Source organism: Vicugna pacos, chromosome 11 (genome assembly GCF_048564905.1).
Source record: "Vicugna pacos chromosome 11, VicPac4, whole genome shotgun sequence".
In the NCBI taxonomy this organism is placed as follows: Eukaryota; Metazoa; Chordata; class Mammalia; order Artiodactyla; family Camelidae; genus Vicugna; species Vicugna pacos.
This window is the reverse complement of record NC_132997.1, coordinates 91,630,020-91,651,342: the sequence shown is the minus strand read 5'-3', so window position 1 is coordinate 91,651,342 and position 21,323 is coordinate 91,630,020. Positions and strand designations below refer to the sequence as shown.

General features: G+C 36.9%; 1 protein-coding gene across 4 annotated transcripts in view; it reads right to left on the bottom strand.

The window, feature by feature from the left end:
* INPP5F (inositol polyphosphate-5-phosphatase F) overlaps window positions 1-21,323 on the bottom strand; it is a 77,027-nt gene that overhangs the window by 38,729 nt on the left and 16,975 nt on the right. For 3 of the 4 annotated variants that reach the window (XR_012077625.1, XM_072971995.1, XM_072971992.1), the window contains exons 2-3: window positions 19,768-19,848; window positions 4,360-4,496 (exon numbers count right to left, since the gene is read on the bottom strand). Coding sequence is in view for 2 of the 4 variants with exons in the window: in XM_072971995.1 (XP_072828096.1) it covers window positions 4,360-4,496; window positions 19,768-19,848 (218 nt within the window). In the remaining 2 variants the exon portion in view is untranslated. Of the gene's footprint in view, window positions 1-1,547; window positions 1,592-4,359; window positions 4,497-19,767; window positions 19,849-21,323 lie in introns of those variants that run through there. The other variant, XM_072971993.1, reaches the window with a different exon arrangement.

Sequence of the window (21,323 nt, the reverse complement as noted above, 5' to 3'; positions counted from 1 at the left end):
GACAGAGCTCTTGGGATTACAACATTGTGTCGACAGTGGGATCATCTTCCCTCTTCCAGAAGCCCAGCCAGCCCTGTGTAATGTGTGCTTAGGCCCGTATCACACACTGATACACACAGTCGCAGAAAGAAAACCACCACCACAAGCACCACGGTGCTCCCCTGGTTTTTCTACTATTCTAGCAACTTACGTTTCACAACCAAGATTAAAAACTGATGTTGCTGCTGTCGTTTAAGGAAAATAAATGATTTTACTTTAAAAGTTGGTATCTATCTATGTCCACCTGGAGCTAAAATTTTAAACAGATGTCTACTGGGAAACCAAATATGGAAAATGATGCAGTTATCTATTAAGGTAATGAGATACAGCAAATAAGATACGCAGACAGGAAACATAAGCATATAAAACTTTAAAGGATTTTTTTCAAAAGAAAGAACATCTATGTTCTCATTTATTTGAACTCCACAGATTCTTCATCCCCTTGAACAAATTTTTTTTTAATGGCACACTGCTTTGAAAAATAGTCTGGCAGTTTCTTAATAGGTTAAACACAGAGTTACTATATGACCCCGCAATTCCTTCCTATGTATGGAATTTCTCTTCCTTCCAAGAGAAACGAAAACAAATGCCCACCAGAAACTTGTACACAGATGTTCACAGCAGTATTATTCATAACAGCCCCAAAGTGAAAATTACCCAAATGTCCATCAACGGAGGAATGGATTAAATAAAATGTGGTATATCCACACAATGGAATAAAAAGGAACTAAGTACTGACACGTTACAACAGCATGAACCTTGAAAACATTGTGCCAAATAAAAGAAGCCAGTCACAGAAGGCCACATATTGTATGATACTATCTATAAGAAATGTTCAGAATAGGCAAACTTACAGAGACAGAAAGTAGAATAGTGTTTGCCTAGGATTTGCCTGGGGTTTGGAGGGAAATGAGGACTGACTGCCAATGAGCACAGGATTTTTTTTTTTTAGAATGATGAAAATGTTCTAAAACTGATTGTGGTGATGGTTACAAAACTCTGAATATACTAAAAACCACTGAATTATGTGCTTTAAGTGGGTGAACTGTATAGTATGAGAATTATTTTTAAAACTGGCAAACAAATAAGCCATATATCAGAACTAAAAAGTCAACCGAGGTAGAAAACTAGAAATTCTATTAATTCCAAAGTCAAACAAAAGTGCTTCTGCTCCAGTGACAAGAAGACAGCTGAGGCCCTAGAAAATCTGACAACAGTGACCACACTAAAGAGCCCGAGGGTCCTGCTGGGAAAGAATAAGGGCAGTGGGTATTCAAACCGGTAACACAGACGTCCAAATTACAAAGACATACTAAGAAGACATAAGAACCAGTTATGCTTAAAAAAGTCTTATGAGCATAATACGTGTATGGCCATGAAAAATAATAGGAGTTAAATAGGAAAAAAATACGCAAAGATGCAAAAAGTAAGAACTGTTATGAAAATTTGAAAGTAATTTCGCTCCTCCAAAGAGCTGGGGGTAAATGGAAACAACCATTAAAACTCACCAGAATACTGGCAGTGATTATTTCTAAGTAGGAGTATTTTTTTCTCTTCCTCAGTTACAATTTACTGTATAATCAAAAAACAAAACAAAACAAAAAGGAAAAAACCAAAATTATGCTTCTAAAAGTGCCTTTTAGATGCAGTTATATGAAATTGAAATAAGGATATCAAAAATTTCAATTAACATGTCAGAAAATAAGCAAGCAGTTGTGATTTTCCACATAGCTGTACTCTGCCCTCCCCCTTATTGTTCACTGTTGTAAAGCCGCATTACCATAAATAGGATTAAAGGAAGGGGAAAAAAGGCTTAAATACAAATATCTAAAATCATCTTCTTGAGCGAGAAAAGCATGCCAAACTACTCCCTAAAATGGGATCTGGGAAATTTTTTCTTTATAATCACGTTTACCCCTAATTAGTAAGGGTCATTACGTATTTCCAATTCTTAACATACTTTTAGTACTACTGGCAAATGCTGCAGCTCATACCATTTAACAGTGCTGTAAAATTACTCAGCTACGTCACGTGGGGGAATATATCATTTTCACTTTGATTTGCAGATAATCTCTTTCATTTGAGAGTATCAAGAGAGAAAAGGAAAAGTCTTCAGAATACAGACATTTGTAAAGCTCTCATCATATTCACATTTTAAAATTCCACTAAATGTCATTTCCTAATCTTCCCCCCCCACCCCATTTATACAGTAGTCAGCTACTAATTTCAAATGCTAGATTGGTGGCCACGAAGGGCATCAGAAAAGTCCAGCAAGAGTCCTGACCATCTCTGGATGAGGACAGTTCATTTCCCCAGGGTTGGGGTTGCCAGATGCGCAAACTGATGACTGACAGGTGACCAAGGTGCTGGACGAGCTGGTCCCTGATCTAAGTCTAACTGCCAGGGCCCTCAGGATTAATGCTCAAACCAGAATGCTGCCCAAGGCGTGCTCACCCTCAAAGCAAAGGTTGGTGACAGGAAGCCATGTTGACCTTGTCAGCAACCATCCAAAAGACACCAATGACGAGTTTATTGGTTTAGTAAACTGATACAATTTTTGTTAGTCTGGCTGCTCTTTGCTAAATAAAAAGCAAACAAAACTGCAAACGCCTGCTTTTAATAGGCCCAATGCCACCTAAGTCATCTAAGGATCAGCAATCGTGGGTAGTAGTCTATCTCTAGTACCAATTAAAGGACAACATGAAGTACTCTGATCTTTTGATTACTGTAACAAATAAAAGGAGCCTCCTAGGTTCACTGTAATGCTTCTTAATGCTAAATTGTCAAACCTACAATAAAATGTGAAGCATAAAAATAACTTTTACAGGCACATCCCCATTTTATTGCACTTCACAGATATTGCTTTTTTGCTTTTTTTAAACAAATAGAAGGTTTGTGGCAACTCTGGTGCCATTTTTTTCAGCAGCATTTGCTCACTTCAGGTCTCTGTCACATTTTGGTAACTCTCACAAGATTTCAAACTTTTTCCTTATTATTATTTGTTATGGTGATCTGTGATAGGTGATCTTTTAATGTTACTGTAAGATTATGACTCACTGAAAACTTAGATGATGGTTAGCATTTTTTAGCAATATATTTTTAAAGTATGTACATTATATTTTTAAGCATATTGCTCTTGCACACTTAATAGACTACAATATACGATGAACATAACTTTTATATGCACTGGATAATCAAAAAATTCGTGTGACTCATGTTATTGTGATATTTGCTTCACTGTAGTGGTCTGGAACTGAACCCACAGTATCTTTGAGGTATGCCTGTTTTTTAAACAATTTAACCCTGTCCCAAACTTCCTTCCCAAGAACTCAGCCTAGAAAGACACATATTGAGTTATGGGTCAGTGGACCCTCTGCTGTTCAGGTAACAGGGAAGCAAGCTCAGTTTAGTGATACAGGACCAGACGGCCTGAGTCCCGGTCTGGACATGCCAGCTGTAAAGTAAATCCTCTGCCAAGCCTTCTTTCTTCGCCTGCACAATATGGATTGTGACTGTGCCTACTTTAATACAGTAGTCCAAGGGATTAAATATGATAATCCATTTAACCATGAGGGCCTGCCTGGCACATCACATAGTGATCAAAATAGGTTAGGACTATGGCAGAGTGATGACATCCCTGCAAAGAGTGATGCCACGTCCCCACACGGATTGCAGAGAGGATACAAATGCTTTCATGGGTTACTTCTACCAGGAGGTGGCAGCACCTGGTGTGGAGACAAACACTGGCCCTGGGCAATCTCATTATCTTGGCCTTAAGTCACTCTACTTTTGAGCCTGGTTTCCTCTTGGAAAATGAAAAAGTCTCACTAGATCAGTGGTTTTCTTTTTTTAAAAAACAAAAAACTTTGTTTAAAAAAAATTACGAAAAAATATAGCCTTAGAAAAATGTCAAGAAATACAGGTAAAAGAGGATATAGTAAAAGTTCAATCTCACCTTGACTCTCTCCCCTCCCCCAAATCAGCTTTCAAACTGCTGTGCAAAGTCCTAGGGATCCCTACAAGCAGAAGGTGGATTTCCAGGAGAGGCCAGGCAGGCGGGGCCCCAAGGAACCCTTCTTCCCCCATCACCACCTCAACCAAAGCAGCTCTAATGTTATGCATCTATTTATATACTGGATTTCACAGATTTTAAAACAAAAGATCCACTACTAAAGTGAAGTTTGAAAATCACAAGACTAAATTACTCTAAAGATTACTCAGCTCTAAAATCATATGATTCTGGTCTATTAAAGCAAATCCTCATACTTGCTATTAAATCTATACCAAGTTTCCCTAAACTTTCCTGAGACTTCATCTTACCTCTAGTTCAAGATCCTGAGGTTCCATTTCAGAAAGTGATAGCACAGCAATTTTGGTAACTTTACAGACCTCATGGTCTCCTGGAAGTTTGCCCACCAAAGCTTTCTGCCGAATTAAAATAAGCCACCACGGAAGATCTGAAAGAGAAAAACCATATTTAATGTCTGTTTCTATAAAGTGCTACTGTCCTGGCAAACTGTAGGTGAATAATCTAACAAAATGTGCAAAAGATAGAATCCTTTAAAGTAAAGCGCACAACAAAGATAGACAAATGGCCCTTGAATGTATGAAAAGATGTTCAGTGGAAATGTACATTAAATTTGCAATACCTGGAGATAATAAAAAAGTATAACAGCACATTTGCTGGCAAGGCTGTGGGAACCGGGTACTCTCATAGGGCTGGTGGGAAGACAGATACTACTTTCCTGGAGGGAAATGTGTGACAACTAACAATAATATATATGCACTTACCTTTTAACCTAGCAATCCCGCTCTTGTGAATTTACCCTGATGATATACCTCAACAACACAAAAGTATATACACTAAAATCTATTCATTGCAGCAGTTCCTAATTGCAAAATACTGGGAAAAAATTTGAATGGCTAGACATAGGAAAATGGTTGAATAGACTATGGCACATCTATGCAGTGGGGTACTATGCACCTGTGAAAAAGAGTTAGAACCATTCTATGAACTGGTAAGAAGTGATTCCTGGATATATTAAGGGAATAAACTTGATATATTATTAATATATAAGGGTATAATATAATAGGGTAAAGTATTAAATCACAGCACAAAAGAGTACCTAGAGCATGGCTACCCTTTCTGTAAGAAAGGTAAGAGAAAATATGCATGTATCTGCTCATCCATACAAAAAGAAAGAGAAAGAAATTAGAAATTAATGAGATTGGTTACCTAACAAGGAGTAGGTGGAAATGAGCTAGTAGGAGGAAACAGCAATGGGATAAAAGGGACTAGCTTTCTGAGAATACCCTTTCACATAGTTCTGACTCTTAGAACCATGGTAATGTTTAAAATCTCCTCAAAAATAAAAAGTTCTAATCAACCAGAATGTGGAGGGAACCCAAAACAAAATGCTAAGAGTAACCTAGCTCTGTTACAGATAAAAAATGTAGCCACACTGTAGGAGAGGAGAAAAAAAAAACTAAATAACTTTGGAAAACAGTATTTTGTAAGGATAAAGACAAAAAGAATTGTACACAATATTCTACTCTAGTTAATGAATTTATTTTTCAAAAGGGTATGTGTTAGCAATTCCAAAAGTACTTTATGTATACACTAGGACTGAGCAAATAAGCAAATATGTTGAAGAAAGTGGAGGAGAGGGGTGTAAAGCAAGTAAAAGAAATATTTAATAAATACAAGAGACAAAGGAAAGAAAACACTTAGAGGCCCAACAGTTATCTTTTCAATCCAAATTTCTAGTTCCCACAAAATATTTTTATTTAAATGAGAAATAGTCTATGAAAAACAGTATGCAAAAGCAATTTTTCATATCACGAGGCTAACACCCTTTAAAAAAACTACCTAATCGGTACCAAAAATAAAAGTAATTGAAACAGTGTTTCAGGAGTTCTTTATTAAAGAAAAATGGCATAACGGATATATATCCTCCTTACGAAAAAAGATTTTAAAAAGGGATATACAGTATTTTAGTTTCCCCCATTTTCCCCCTTTAATAAGCTTTCATTTTAGGGACAGTGTTTTGGAGATGTGCTTTAAACATTTCATAAATCCAAGAGTTTGAAAACGTTTCATAATTTATAAAGTAGGGTGCAAATCTATTCCAAAGTTTCAAGGCTTTTATAAGTCATTTCATTATTCATTATCATTAAACTCTAACTGAGGACCTATAATATGCTGGGAAGAATGTCAGGCATGGATTAAGGTTACCAAGCACCTAACACACAATAAACATAACCCATAATAAATAAGGTGAATGTCAATACAGTCTGTTGAATAAAAATAAATCCTTACCATAAGTCTCTTAACCTTACAAGAATAATTTCTGTTTTACACTGAACAATTTAGAGTGTTGGCAGCTGATCAGACAAGCCAATATTAGGAAGCCCTCTTCCTTGTTTATGTCTTCTTGTCTTCCTATTGACACGGGAATTGCAATTTAAAGAAATCGTAGCAATGACAAAAACACAATGTGCATAATCAAATGTAATAAATGTCTTCCCAATAAGCCATCTAATGGTATAGCACCAAAAATAGAAAAATATTAAATTACAAACAGAAGTTTTACCCCACACATAGACTCACTTGGGAAACCAAAAGGTATGCTTTTTTCCACAAAAAAAAAATTGTTTTGCAATACTGAAATTCAATGTATGAACTCAAATACATTTAAAAATAAAATATGCATATTTTTAAAGTTATTTATCTACTCATACACAAAAAATGGAAAACTGAGGTGCTTCTGTAAAAAACATTACAGACTGAATTCAGTATACCTAGTGGGTTATAATGAAGATTAAATCTGAGAAAATATAATGTAAATGATCTTGAATGATAGAAAAAATTTTTTTAACACTTTTTATTGATTTATAATCATTTTACAATGTTGTGGAGAAAAATATTTTTTAAATAGTAGCTTTCCCTTTTCAGAGAAGCCTCAATATTTTGAACTTTGAGGCCAGAACTCAACTTCAAATTTCAGCTCAATTATTTATTTGCCATGTACTGCAGCATAATACTTAACTGCTTAAATCTCAGTTTTCTCATCTGTAGATTGGGATAAAACTGCCTATTTCAGAGAGGAGCTATGAGGATTAAATAACTTTTATAATTCATTTTATTACTACTAAGAGCTAATGTTTACCAGGTAGCAAAACATATTATAAAGCTATAGTAAATAAAACAATGTGGTGCCCATATAGGAATGGATAAATGAATACTAGAAAAGGACAGAGAAGACAGACACAGGTATCCATGAAGATATGGTCTGTAATCTAGTACATGATGACAGAGAGGGGAAAGTATGGTGTTGAAAAACATACTGAAGTATTTGCAGATAAATATATGTCTGGAATCTGCTTTGAAATAATTTATTGAATAACCACAAATAAAAATGTACTTTTATAGCTGACTTCCACCCAGATCTACAAACTGCATTAGGTTACTATCTCATAAGTCCTTTAATATATAGTTTCCTGTCTTTCTGTTTTCAATCTCACACACTGATCAAAATGAAAAAAGTAAGAGTAAGATAGAAAACTGATATTTACTAGTTATAATCTAAATAAGTTGGGATGATGAAAATGTCCTGGAATTAGATAGTGGTGATGGTTGTACAATCTTATGAAGATACTAAAAAACCACTGAATGGATACTTTAAAAGAGTGAATTTTATGGTTTGTGAGCTATGTCTCAATTTAAAAAAAAAAAAAAGCTCCTTCTAGGAACCCTACTTCAAAATGACACCTGCACCCCAATGTTCATAGCAGCACTATTTACAATAGCCGAGACATAGAAACAGCCTAAATGCCCAAAAACAATGACTGGATAAAGAAGATGTGGTATATTTATACAATGGAATACTACTCAGCCATAAAAATGACAACATAATGCCATTTGCAGCAACATAGATGTTCCTGGAGAATGTCCTTCTAAGTGAAGTAAGCCAGAAAGAGAAAGAAAAATACCATATGAGATCACTCATATGTGGAATCTAAGGGGAAAAAAAACAAATACAAAACAGAAATAGACTCATAGACATAGAATACAATCTGATGGTTGCCAAGGGGGCGGGGTGGGAAGGGACAGACTGAGATTTCAAAACATAGAATAGATAAATAAGATTATACTGTATAGCACAGGGAAATATATACAAGATCTTATGGTAGCTCACAGCAAAAACAATGTGACAATGAATATATATATGTTCATGTATAACTGAAAAATTGTGCTCTACAGTGGAATTTGACACAATATTATAAAATGACTATAATTCAATAAAAAAATGTTAAAAAAAAAAAAAACTCCTTCTAAAGTACAAAAGATCTTCCTAGGAGTCTTACCTATCAGAGTAGAGAATAAAAAACTAACAGTATATTTCCTGCCAAACACAAAGATAAAGGTATTTGAAATAGTGTTCAAAGGAACAATTAAAATGATCACAATGGAAAAAAGACAAAAATTTTGAATTGGACACTGAGACATTTCCAGGCAAAATCACTGACTCTAGAAAACAAAGCAAAACAAACAAAAAACCTCGTGGGAAGTAACAGCAATCGGTATTCCTGTAATTATTTTGCCTTAGCTGAAACAAAACACAACAATATCATGTAGAAGCTTGGAAGTCTGGCAAAAATGAGCATGTTAGTTACAAGGTTAAATGATCCAAATATATTTTCTCTAGTTTGAGTTTTAAGGCAAGAAAAACATAGATGTACAGCATCACTATTATTTAGCAATCTGAGTATCCATCAGGCATAATTGTCATAAAGTTTTTAAAAGCACCAACGCAGGTTATTCCATTAATTTATATCACCCACCAGAAAAGAAACTTGGCTTGATTAAAGCTGCCACACTGAGATCTGGATATGTGGTGTAATCAACCAAGTATCAAAGGTAACTTAGTCTAGCAAGGTCTTTTGGCATAAAGACATTTTCTCAACTTTTTAACTATATTACAATGGGGGGGGTGGGAAGCCAATTTTGTAACCCTGGCTCTTTCAGGAAAACACAGACAAGAAAATCTGATTTCCTCAGCAAGTTAAGAAAACTGGTTAGGAAGTGATTACCTTGAAAAGTATGACCAGTTAGGGTAAGCTCAAACAATAGTCCTGGAAAAGATTCAATTGCTTGCCCTATACTATAACAGACTCACTTAAAAGAGGATAAGCAACAGTAGGATAAAAATTTTCTTCAAAAAAAAATTTTTTTCCCCTAAAATCAGATGAAAATCTTTTCTTCCTACTCATGACTTCACCTCTGGGAAGTACTACATCTACATTATTTCTCAACACGGCTATCCATCCTCCCAACACGCAGAAAAGATAAGCATCTGATCCAACAACGAGTGTCTAGCAATCCTTTTTATTTCTGTTAATGTTAATTACATAGGAAAAATAAAAATACATCCCATTTGTTTAAAAATGTAAACATTACAGATAAAACTAATATTCCTTTTGACCACTGTTCCCTACTCCATGGAAATTCTTTAAATCTAATCTACAGTCCACTATGTGAGTTCTTTCATACAAAGAGACTAGTAGAGATGGAGAGCAACTGGTCACCATTCTCGACAATAGTTCTTTCAATCTTACTTGACAGCTTAAGAATGACTTTTTAAACATACATAATTTATTCTTCATATGAAACATTCAAATGTACACTGACTTACTGAGAATTTTTCTTTGAGAAAGAACACTAGTGAGTATTTGGTGTTGCAATTTACTCTTTTAAAATTTTTTTTAATGCAACACAGCTTTATCTAGTTTTTCCAAAGCACTTAATTTAGCTTTTATAGAAATAGGAAGTCTTTCTTTTGTGCACCCGTAGTTGATGGCCTTATTTAATATTTGATTATGTAATTACAACATCGAGTAAGACAGGTATAAACAGGTTTGGAAATAAACAAAAACCTTGAGACACAAGAAGAGAGAAGGCTTCCTACCCAGTCTCCCACCAGCCTTCAGAGCATCCAGTACATCCGCCAGTAAGACTTTGCAGAGGCAGTGAGGCATGTTGGCAAACAGGTTAAATGAGATTCAATGAAATGTACTCCTACTGATAGAAATACATACACAGTACATATTCTATGTGCCAGACACGTGAAGTGAATGAAATACTTCCGTGGAAATGATTTTGCTTTTCTGATTTTTTTTCTTCTGGCTCAACTTTTCTAAAGACTGGTTCTGATGTGAAGTGGTTCAGTGGGTTTTTTTTAAAGACTTTTTTTCTAAGAGAAAAAACTTATTTACTTACTTTTGTAACATATAACCACAATTTATTTTGTAGGTTCTGTTTCACTGCTTTTTGGGGCACTTTCCAGTTTCCCTACATCTCTCTATAAACATTCACGTTATGACCAAAAATAAAAAGAGAAAGCAAGTCTTATGACGACTCTCATGCCTTTTCTTTCTTTAGCCTGCCCCAATCCTGCAGGCTGTATTCCTGAGAACAAAGCACTCCCTTCCCCTCTCCTAGGTCCACCTCTCCTGCACTATCCATGGAGGAGACGCCCGGAAATGACAAAGTAGAGAGTACCCTGCCCACTTAACACCGCAAGTCAGTTATGAGCAGAAGAGCCAGCACAAATGGATTTATAATTATAAATACCAATAAATACTAACCCAGGTGGTTACTATATACTCCAAAGTCCTTTGTAACATAATATTCAAATAACAAATATTTCAATTCTTGAAGAGCTTCTGCAGATTATGCTTCTGAAAGCTCGAAGGAGTCTGTATTTGCACCAGATGAATCAGAGGATGGAGATGTGTTGGTATGAAGGGAAAAAAAATGAGGAAAGGGGATTATAGTCAGCTCACCTTTCCTTTCTTCTGTGTCAAGCTGACAATAACAATACTTATGTATTTTTCTGTTGTTTCAAGTTGACAGTCTAAAATTTAAGCCAAATGACTCAGTGCTGTTTTTATATTTTGAGGTTTAGGGCCTTACAAATTTAAAATTGCTGTATCTTTCTGGTGACTTGAACCTTTTGCTATTTTTGAAATGTGTTATCTCTCTACACTTCTTGCCAACTGCTTTGATACTGGTATAGCCATGTCAGCTTTTAGCAGGTTAGCATTTGCTTGGTTTTTCTTTTTTTCTATCCTTTTACTTTTGATTGTTCTGTATACATATACCTAACGTGTCTGTGTTAAAAGCAGCTTGCAGATAAACGTTATCGTTTCTCCAGTATGAAAAGCTTTGTTTTTTAACTGAGTACTAAGTCCATTCATATGTAACGTAATTGTTGATATATTTAAGAATCAATCTACAATCTTATCATTTGTCCCACCTATTCTATATACTTTCTTTTCTTGCCTTCTTTTGGATTAAGTTTTTAAGTTCTATTTCTTCCTCTATTATTCTATTTGCCCCTTTTATTAACTTTTTACAATCTTACTATTCTTTCTTAAACACAATTAGACCTGATAATAATGTGATCATAATCACTTCAAATTATTCACTAAGATAAGAAGCTCAATAAGAATATAAAGGAGATAAATACACAAAGCAATTTTACAGGTGGTCTATACATACAGTCACTCTTACATTAACAAGCTTCTTCTCTTTATGGCGCTAAAAACTTATTATCACTGCCATAGGAATCACTGAGGAAAACAATTAGCGTTTAAGAACAAATTCGTTTATAACTAGACAATGGAATGATCATGAAATAGAAGAGGCAAGCTGGCCTGCCTCTAAAGTACCTCTCTGCCTGAGGATATAAGCATCTGCCAGTTAGAGATATGCTCAGAAATAAGCAGCATGTTTGTCTAACGAGTCCTTGGGGGAGTTCAAAACTGTGGGTCACCTTCATGTGTCCAGTTCAAGCACTGCTCCTACCAGGGAGGTGGAACCATCTCCACCAAGGAGACTGGAGCTCAGTTCAGGGACAAGGGAGGTGGTGGAAAATTCTGAAGTATAAGTGATGGAGCAGGCCAAGGGGAGCAAAGAGAGGAGGGAAGGGTCATTCAGCACCTAAGTACCCGGGGAGAGAGTAAAGGGAACAGGGAAGCAAAAAAGGGTGGCGAGAAGATGCCAAAGAAAGGAACCTCTCGCACCACTTAGCTGCCTGCTTCCAAAACCCAAAGCTATTAACAGAACAGGTCAGCTAAACGACAATTAAAGAATCTTTTAAGGATTCACCAGGAATCTAGTCACCAATGAAAATCTTACCTCAAAATACTTCTGAGACCCTCATGAATAAAAAGTGAATATAAAGTGACTTTTTAAATTATATTTTGGCAGAAATGTTATGTCACAAATACTGTTTCTTTAGAATACTCCCCTCAAAGCAACTTTAGTACATGAAAAAAAATCCCATTTACGTTACCAAAAAACAGATGTATTTAATTTTTTTATTTAAGATAAAATTAGCAGTAATGACAACAAGATACAACAAAAGCTAGCTTCTGACTTAAATATTTTTAATGGCTTCATTGAGATATAATTTATGTACCATAAAATTCACCCATTGTAAGTATACAAGTCAATGATTTTAATGGATTCATAGAGTTGTGCAACCATCATCACAATCCTTACATGTTTTTATAATGTGAGCTGTCAGTAGACACTAAAACAATCCACTTCTCTCACAATGCAAGTGTACACAGACAATTAAATTCATATTTAAACAGAAGCACTATCTAAAGCCCATGCCTGGGTCACTCTCTTCTCTCTTGCCTTCTGAGACAGCCCACATTCTACCTATGGGGTAAGTATCTCCTAAGCCACCTTCCCTTCTGAGTGAGACAGACCCCACTCTGTCTACGGAGTGTGTGTCTAAATAAACTTGCTTTCCCTTTTAAATGAATGAATGAATGAATGCCACGCTGGATAACCAAGCCTCCAGCAGAGGCTCAGAGCTCTGCAGAGACCTTGCCAGGCTTCTCTTTTTCTCCAGTGCCCTTGAAGAGTGGGGTTTTCTAATGGCTTTTTAGGATAAATACTAAAGCAATGCTAGTGACACTCCATTCATTCGTCACTAAAGCATAAAAATATTTCATGTCATTAATGTCATAGCAAAGTCTCTAAAGACAGCAGAGGACTAAAAGTCACAGTTTAAAATCGTATGCATAGTACATTTTACCATTTTAATGTTTGATATACCTTCACTTCAAAAGTGGAGAAACAGCAGGCGGTGAGCACTATGTTAATGAATGGGAGCTATCTGAGTGAACTGTGTAGCTATTCAATACTATGAGTAGTAATTCACTTAATTACTCAACCAAGAGCCTCTCCTGCCAAATTAATCAAGATTCCTAAGAATCTGCTCTTCAAACTATTTCTGAATATATATTGGAAAAGAAACTTGGGCCTTCTATGTTCAGATATTTCTTATCATAACGAGCTTATCCTTCTCCAGCCTCAAGTAATCTTTTCGTGGATATCTGTGTGATGATACAGCTATCTCCCTGACATCACACAACAAGCAAACAGAGGAAACACCAGTCATGGAGGTCTTTTTGCACAGCTGCTAATTCTGCCAACCACCATTTCTCTCTCCTCTCACTCCCCACCCCTCATCCTGGTCCCATCCAGATTATCTTAGTGATATTTCAGGCCTCAACTCAGACATCACTTCCTCAGAGATGCTTTCCATCCAGGATCCACACCCCACCAGTCAGGCCCCTCTGCCACATGCTTCACAACATCCCACATTTTTCTTCTTCATAAGCTCAAGTCCAACTATAAACCTAATTGGGTAATTAAAGTCCATCTTTAGGATTCAGTTCTACGCTCCTGGAAGCTTTGAGCTTCATTCACCCTGCAGCCCCCAGAACACAATAGGCACTCCGTAAATATTTGTTAAATATTTGCTGAATATTTTTAAATAGACACTGCAAAGGAGGGCACAGCAGTGAGCAAAACAGACATAGCCCCTGTGTTGGAGCTTATTCTCCAGAGGTGGGGAAGGAGGACAAACAAGAAAGAAGAAAACCAAAAATTAATGTGTAATTACAAATATGGTAAGAATTTGACTATCATTCTTACTTCCTCCCGGACACTACAAGGAATAGAAGACAATGATTTTCCATGGAACTTCACTTTTCTTTCATCTATTTAGCACACTGCACGTCCCTTCTACTTTCTATTCCTCATCTTAATCGATCAAACTAAAGTCAGACACCTTCAGGGTGTCGGAGGCAGACTTCCATTAGATATTGGCTCAAAATCCACTTGCCTGCAAATGTCTGGGGGAAGAGACCTTCCAAACCAAAGAAAGGCTAATTGTTCTAAACGGTTGTTTTCTAGGCACCTGGGCTAACAGAACAATTTTGGGGACAGAGCTTGCTAAAAGGAAAGGCAATTATCAGCAGAGGATTATCATAAACAAATAATACTTTTAAATTCTTCCACCACACATTTTTCTAAAGGGGCACATGGATTATGAAATACAACCTTCACTAATGCTACTAATATTTCACTTCTAAAAACATTACTTTGTTTAATTCCCACCATGTAGCCTTTTAGTGACATGTTAGTATCATTATAGTTTCAGTAAACATTAATATTACTGGAAAAAAACAGTCCAACTTTAAAATTTGTTCACAATTGTTTAGCTAGAACGTAAGTGGTTCTCTAGTGAAATATCTGACACCTCTAAGTTAGTTCCCTTTAAAACTAAGGAAAAAAAAATAGCCAGCATCTACTGAATGCTTACTACTATCAGGAGCCATGCTAAGCAGTTCATGTGAGTTTTATTAAATCTTATAATAGCTGTTTCTAGGAGGTGTTATCATCTTTGTCTTACGGTCGGCAACTGAGGCTTGGATGATGGAACCTGATCCAAGGCAACCATGTGATCTCAGGGTCAGTTCACTGCTGGGGCCCGTGTGGAGTCAGTGATATTTGGAAAATGCCCTATCCCACTGTAAAATAAAGTATCAAAAGCAACAGGGGGAATTCTCTTTGACATGCTTTTGTAACGAGCATCCCAGTGATATTAGGTTCCTATTAGGACATTAGGTTTCTATTATGAGCTGAACTATGTCTCCTCAAAATTCGTATGTTGGAATCCTAGCCCCAGTGCCTCAGAATGTGACCCTATTTTAAAGAAAGGGATCTTTAAAGATATAAGTAAGTTAAAATGAGCTCATTAGGGTGGACTCTAATCCCATATGACTGGGGTCCTTATCAGAGAAATTTGGACAGATGTACACAGAAGACAATGTGAAGATGCAAAGACACGGGGAGAAGACAGCCATCTAAAAGCCAACAAGAAAGGACTCAGAAGAAACCAACCCTGCTGACACCTTGCTCTTGGGCTTCAAGCCTCCAGAATTGCAAGAAAATAAATTTCTGTTTAAGCCCTCCCGTCTGTGGAACTTTGCTGCAGCAGCGCTAGCAAGCTAATACAGATTCTAAGTCACGACTGCTTACACCCCATTAGCTTGATGACAGCCATGGCTCACCCACGCCGTTTTCAGACTGTCAATGACAACTGTTCAAGTAAACTTATGTTCCCATCTCACTATGCAAGAACAAAAATTTGTCATTAATATGTAGAGAATAAGTAGGAGGGAAACAGGAGTGAGAAAGAGTTTAAGTACAGACATTTCATTCCCCTCATCTTCTACCCCCAGAAGATGAGGTGCTCCCATGGGAAAATGCACATGGAGTGACTATCTCGGGTCCGACACATACCAGGAGCACACTGCCCATCGGCCAAGCTGGTGGCATGGCCAGAGCAAGAGCTTCACTGGGGCACAGGGAGGGGAGGAGACGAGGTGTGCCCAGGACAGAGGATGAAGAAAGGCAAGGGGAGAAGAGTAAGATGGATGCTCACAGGGCGAGGAGCCGGGGGTGGAGTGACACACAGGGTGGGGCTGCAGTTCTCCCGTGGGTGAGAGAAAGAATAACAGCAAGGGGCTCAGAAAAGATTTTCCTTTGCTTCTTCCCCACTCCCTTTCTTAACAGCCAAGCCTCACAAGTGATGTGACAAGAGAAAAAAAAAAAAAAGGTACAGAGGTTAGGAGAGTGAAAAACAGACTTTCCCTGCCTCTCTTTACTTTTTAAAAATATGTGATTTTTCTAGTTCACTCTATTCCCCACCTCTCCCTCCTCCAAAATACCCTATATAACAGGTTTCTACACTGCCTACCAACTTCCCATTTTTGGTTCAAAGAAAGGCACGTGGTGCAAGGAGGGAAAGTGCATGTGAACAGGGGCTGACCACAGGGAATGCCCATACCTTCACCACCTCCTAATGACCACACTTTCACTGCATGAAACTCATCAACCAGTAACATGCTCAGACATTCCTTGTAAGAAATGACTTTTGAGTTGTCTATCAAGTGCAAACCCTTCTGCCCTGACTGCCCATCCTTCTTAGAGGTGTGTACATGTTTGAACTTTGTGACCAGGGAAGGCCCCTGAATCAGGCTGAGCCAAAAATGAGTCCACTAGGCATCTGAACTAGATAGTCGGTCCCAGAGGTTGTAGGGAACATCAGATGTTGATTGGCTTCAGGGCTGAGGTTGGTTTGAATACCAGATGAGGGTAGAAATGTTGTCTCCCCCCACCCACAGAAACAGAGAAAGCCAAAAGAAGAACGAATACATGGGGAGAAGTGGTCAGAGACTACCTGCTGCAAAATGTAATCTCAGATCTTGCACAAAGCCACTTCTTGGTTTTGTTCCCTTGAATTCCTAATAAAAATTAGTTTGTCTGCATAAGCTGATAGGTTTGTACTTGCAACCAAAAGAGCCTTGATAAAATATTGATAATTTACTAAGCACCTTCAGGTACATTATCTCACTTGAGACTCACAAGACCCTAAGGAAAAAAAGTGGGCAGTTATTTTTACTCATTTTACAGTTTACAAAGTAAACTCAGGGCTCAGGGGCATTATGGCCTGCAATGACCCAGCCTTCTGGGATACAAACCCTTGTGAAGTCCCTTCCTACACTGGCTCTGGGCTCGGCAACATGACGTTGGCCAATGGGATATTAGCAAGCTTAGTGACACAAGCAGGGGCTTAATAAGCCCTTGTACATTGGAACCTGTCTTCTTGGCACCCTGAAAGGATGTTCAGTACCCAGGAGAGAGAAGGGACCCAAGAAGAGGCCTTGTGAGATCAGATACATGGACATAGATGCCACATGAAGGAAAACTGAGACACCCAGGCAAATCCCCAGCTGAATGCTGCCACACAAATGACCCCAGCCAACAGAAGAACAGGGCAGAAGGGCCACATGGTCAATCCATGGAATTGTGAGATACTAAACATTTTTGTCGTCTAAAGGCATTAATTTTTTGGGTGACTTGTTACACAGCAATAGATGAAACATGTTACATAACTTCTCTAACGCAAAGCTAATAAATAAAACTTAAGGTTTCTTGACTGATGTCAGCGATTTATTCACTGTTCCCAGATATAACTGAAATTGAAGAAAAATAACTCAGAAGTTTCATATGCTTCACTTAAACAAAAGAAAATGAATTTCAGCTCAGAACACTCAACTGTGAAATTATCCTGTCAGCATATAAATGAATTAAAAATATACGTATGTAAATGTGGACAGGTAGGAGAGTGTGACTAAAATACTTAGCATGTTACACAATGTCTGAATGCTTCTCAAATACTTTTCTCCTTTGTACTGAAAGAATTTAAAAACTATCAAAGACAGAATATACAACGCTCACAGCAGTATTATTTCTAAGAGCAAAAAAACAACAATTACCCAAAGAAAAAAGGACAAATTATGATATATTCATACAATAGTGGAAATAAGGGACTAAAGTTTTATACATCAACATGGATAAATCTCAAAAGTATTAAGTTGGGGCAGGGGGAGAAGTCAAAGAATACAAATAGCTTAGTATCATTTACACAAAATCTCCAAAATACAAACTTTAGCAACATACTGTTTAGGGATACATATGTAATAAAAGCAATAACGAAGATCAATGGACTAGTAAGTACAACAATCAAAATCTCAGGTTCTCTTGAAGGGAAGGAGACAGAAGGATACAACTGGAGAAAGGCAGTGAGGGCTCCAAAGACATTGGTCATATTTCATTTCTTAATCTGGGTGGGGGGTAACTGTTTTCGTTTTCAGCAAGCTATACTGCATATCTGTGATAAATGGCTTTTTGTGTCTATAAAGCATTTCATAATAAAAACAAAATTTAAAAAATAACCAAAGAATCTAGCAAAAAGAAAATTAGACTGTTTTACAGCAAACTATACTGTGTATTTGTGATAAATAGTTTTTTGTGTCTATAAAACATTTCCTAATAAAAAATTCTAAAAAATAACAAAGAATCTAGTAAAAAGAAAATTAGACTGTCTCTGACCATTTGTGCTTTATAATATCCAGAAATCAACCTAGCTTCCAAATGCTCAATAATTTTATTTTAAAAGAATTTTTAAAAGCACACTACAGAGGTAGCTACACTCCCAATTACACAGCAGTAACAGCAAAGCTTCCTACAGCTCATAACTCATATTAAAATTGATACCAAAGGAAGACTAAATACTTCAACTTAGTGCTTAAAATATTTCATTTAATCCTTTTCATGACTTTTTGGCACCTACCTGTATAATATCTACTTTCTCACAAACAAAATTCCCTCTGAATCCAGGGCACAGGTGCCTGTCCTTCCAAGGGAGGGCCTGGTGAATAACCTAGACCTTCCATCAATTTGCTTGACCTTGACAGGGCTCCCAGAGAGGACTGCATTGTGTATGCACAGATCCATGCTCTTCCCTGGCCAGAGGTGACTCTATCAGGAATGGACAGCTGGCCCAAAGTCAACCAGTCCCAATCTGCCACCTGTCTACTTCTCCAGCCTTATTCCTACTATCCTCTTCCTCAAAATCAGTATAGTTGGTATATCTTTCTGTCAGAGCACCTACCATAATTAACAAATAACTATACATTTATTTTAGTGATTACTCACTGTCTGTCTTCTCTCCTAAACCGTAAGCTCTGTGAGTGTGGGACTGGGTCAGCTTTTGCTCACTGTTGTGTTCCACTGACTAGCATAATTCCTGTCACATAGTAGGCATTTAAAAAGTTGTTGGGGTTTTTTTTTAAGACAAAGAAAGGATTGCAATATTATGCCTCCCTCTTCCTAAAGTTTTTCAGGTATATCTCAGAGATACTGTGGGTTCAGTGCAGACCACTGCAATAAAGTGAATATTGCAATAAAATGAGTCACTCAAATTTTTTGGTTTCCCAGTGCACATAAAATTTGTTTACACTAAACTGTAGCCTATTAAGTGTGCAATAGCATTATGTTTGAAATAAATGTATACACCTTTATTAAAAATACTTTCTTGCTAAAAAATGTTAACCATCATCTGGGCCTTCAGGGAATCATAGTAGTAACATCAAAGATCACTGATCACAGATCACCATAATAAATATACAGTTTAAAATACTGCAGTAATTATCAAAATGTAGGCACAGAGACATGAAGTAAGCAAAGGTTGTTGGAAAAATGGCACCAACAGATTTGCTTGACACAGGGTTGCCATAAAATTTTAATTTGTAAAAAAATGCACTATCTGCAAAGGGCAATAAAATGAGGTATTTTTGTTTCACTTGTATGGAAATATATCCACTCTGGGCAGATCCAAAATTAAGGCAAAGGAATCAAGGCATTAAAGAATCTACATGTATCCTCAAAGGAAAAAATGTCATAGAATGCCACATTAAATTTGACAAGTTTAAAGAGTTAATAAAACATACCTGAATGTAGCTGAATTTTCCCAATTACACCTTCTACCAACCCCAAACAAATGGGATTCCAGGCAAGAAGTAGATCAGTAGCTAAAATAAAATAAGAAGCAGTCATGAGAAAATACTCATCAAAAAACATATTAAAACAGTATCTTTATAGAGAACAAACTAGTGGTTACCAGTGGGAAGAGGACAAAGTAGGGGTGAGCAAGTGGAAGGTAACAAACTATTCGGTGTAAGATAGGCTTAATGATGTATTGTACAACAGAGGAGTATCAGCCAATATTTTGTAATAACTGTAAATGGAAAGTAACCTCTAAAAATTGTATAAAACTTTTTAAAAAATTTTAAAGAAATGTCACAAGACAATTTAAAAAACCAGTATCTTTAGCAGTTTAGTAAAAAATGATCAGCATCCCAAAAGAGCAGTTATCAGCACCCAGAACTGAATACATTACTATCAAGCAATTTGTGAAAAAGTATTAAACCTGAGAGCTGAATAAGGTTTCATTAGGACAGTTATGGGGAGATAACTGACATTCTGCAACTCTACTTGAATGGGAGGCAGCACTTTGGCGCCCTGCAGTGGAGGAAGGAGGCTGGTACACCCCAAGAGGGTAAATGAAAGGAGTTATCCAAGGTCCTATTGCCATAGCCAGTCCAAAATCCAAAATCAAGGCCTGAGAACCACCACAGAGATGTCCACTTACTGGATCACACTCTGGAAGATACCCTTTCCCAAAGAGGCTACCACCCCTTTTCCCAAAGAAGCTAATACCAAGCAAAGAAATCCAGAAAGCCAGTGCTCTTTTATGTGACTTCTAATGGCACAAGCTTCCATTTATACTGAGTGCCTGCCATGTGCCAGGCATCCCAATCAGGGTTCCTTGTCCAAACCACAGAACAGACAGTGATTTAGATGACCGTTTTCTCAGTTCTCCCAAGGATAGCACAGAATTTGTACCATTCCAGACATATAGAAGAGAAGCTAATTCATTATACACAGCAGATGCCTGAGGACACTTGGGCTTAATTCTCTTCTGGAACCCAGGCGACGAAAGGTTGTTACGTTCATGGAGAGAAAGGTAACATTAGCGGTGGTTCAACAGCAGGAAAAGATAAGCAAGAATGAAAACAGTATTTCTGATAGCAAAAAACTAAAATTACATTTTAATTATTACCATTTAAATTCTATTTTAATGAAATTTATCATCAATCTGTAACTCATGGGGGTAATTACAAAAGACTTAATAGTTTCGTCTCCAAATTCACTTGAGTTTTGACTACTATATCTTGAACATCTTTGCTGTTAATGATATATTCAATGGGAGGCAAAAAAAAAGTTGACTTCTCTTTTTTATTCCAAGAATTAAAGTAAAATAAGGAATTAATTTTGTTTAAGGCTGTTATACATATTATCATTTCTAATCCTGACAATACTATGAGTTACATATTAGGAGTCCCATTTCACAAAGGCGGAAACGGAGCTTTAGAAAAGTAAGGTGGCCACGTCATATAACAGATCAAGGGCAGAGCTGCAATTCAAAGCCAGGTCTGCCTGACTC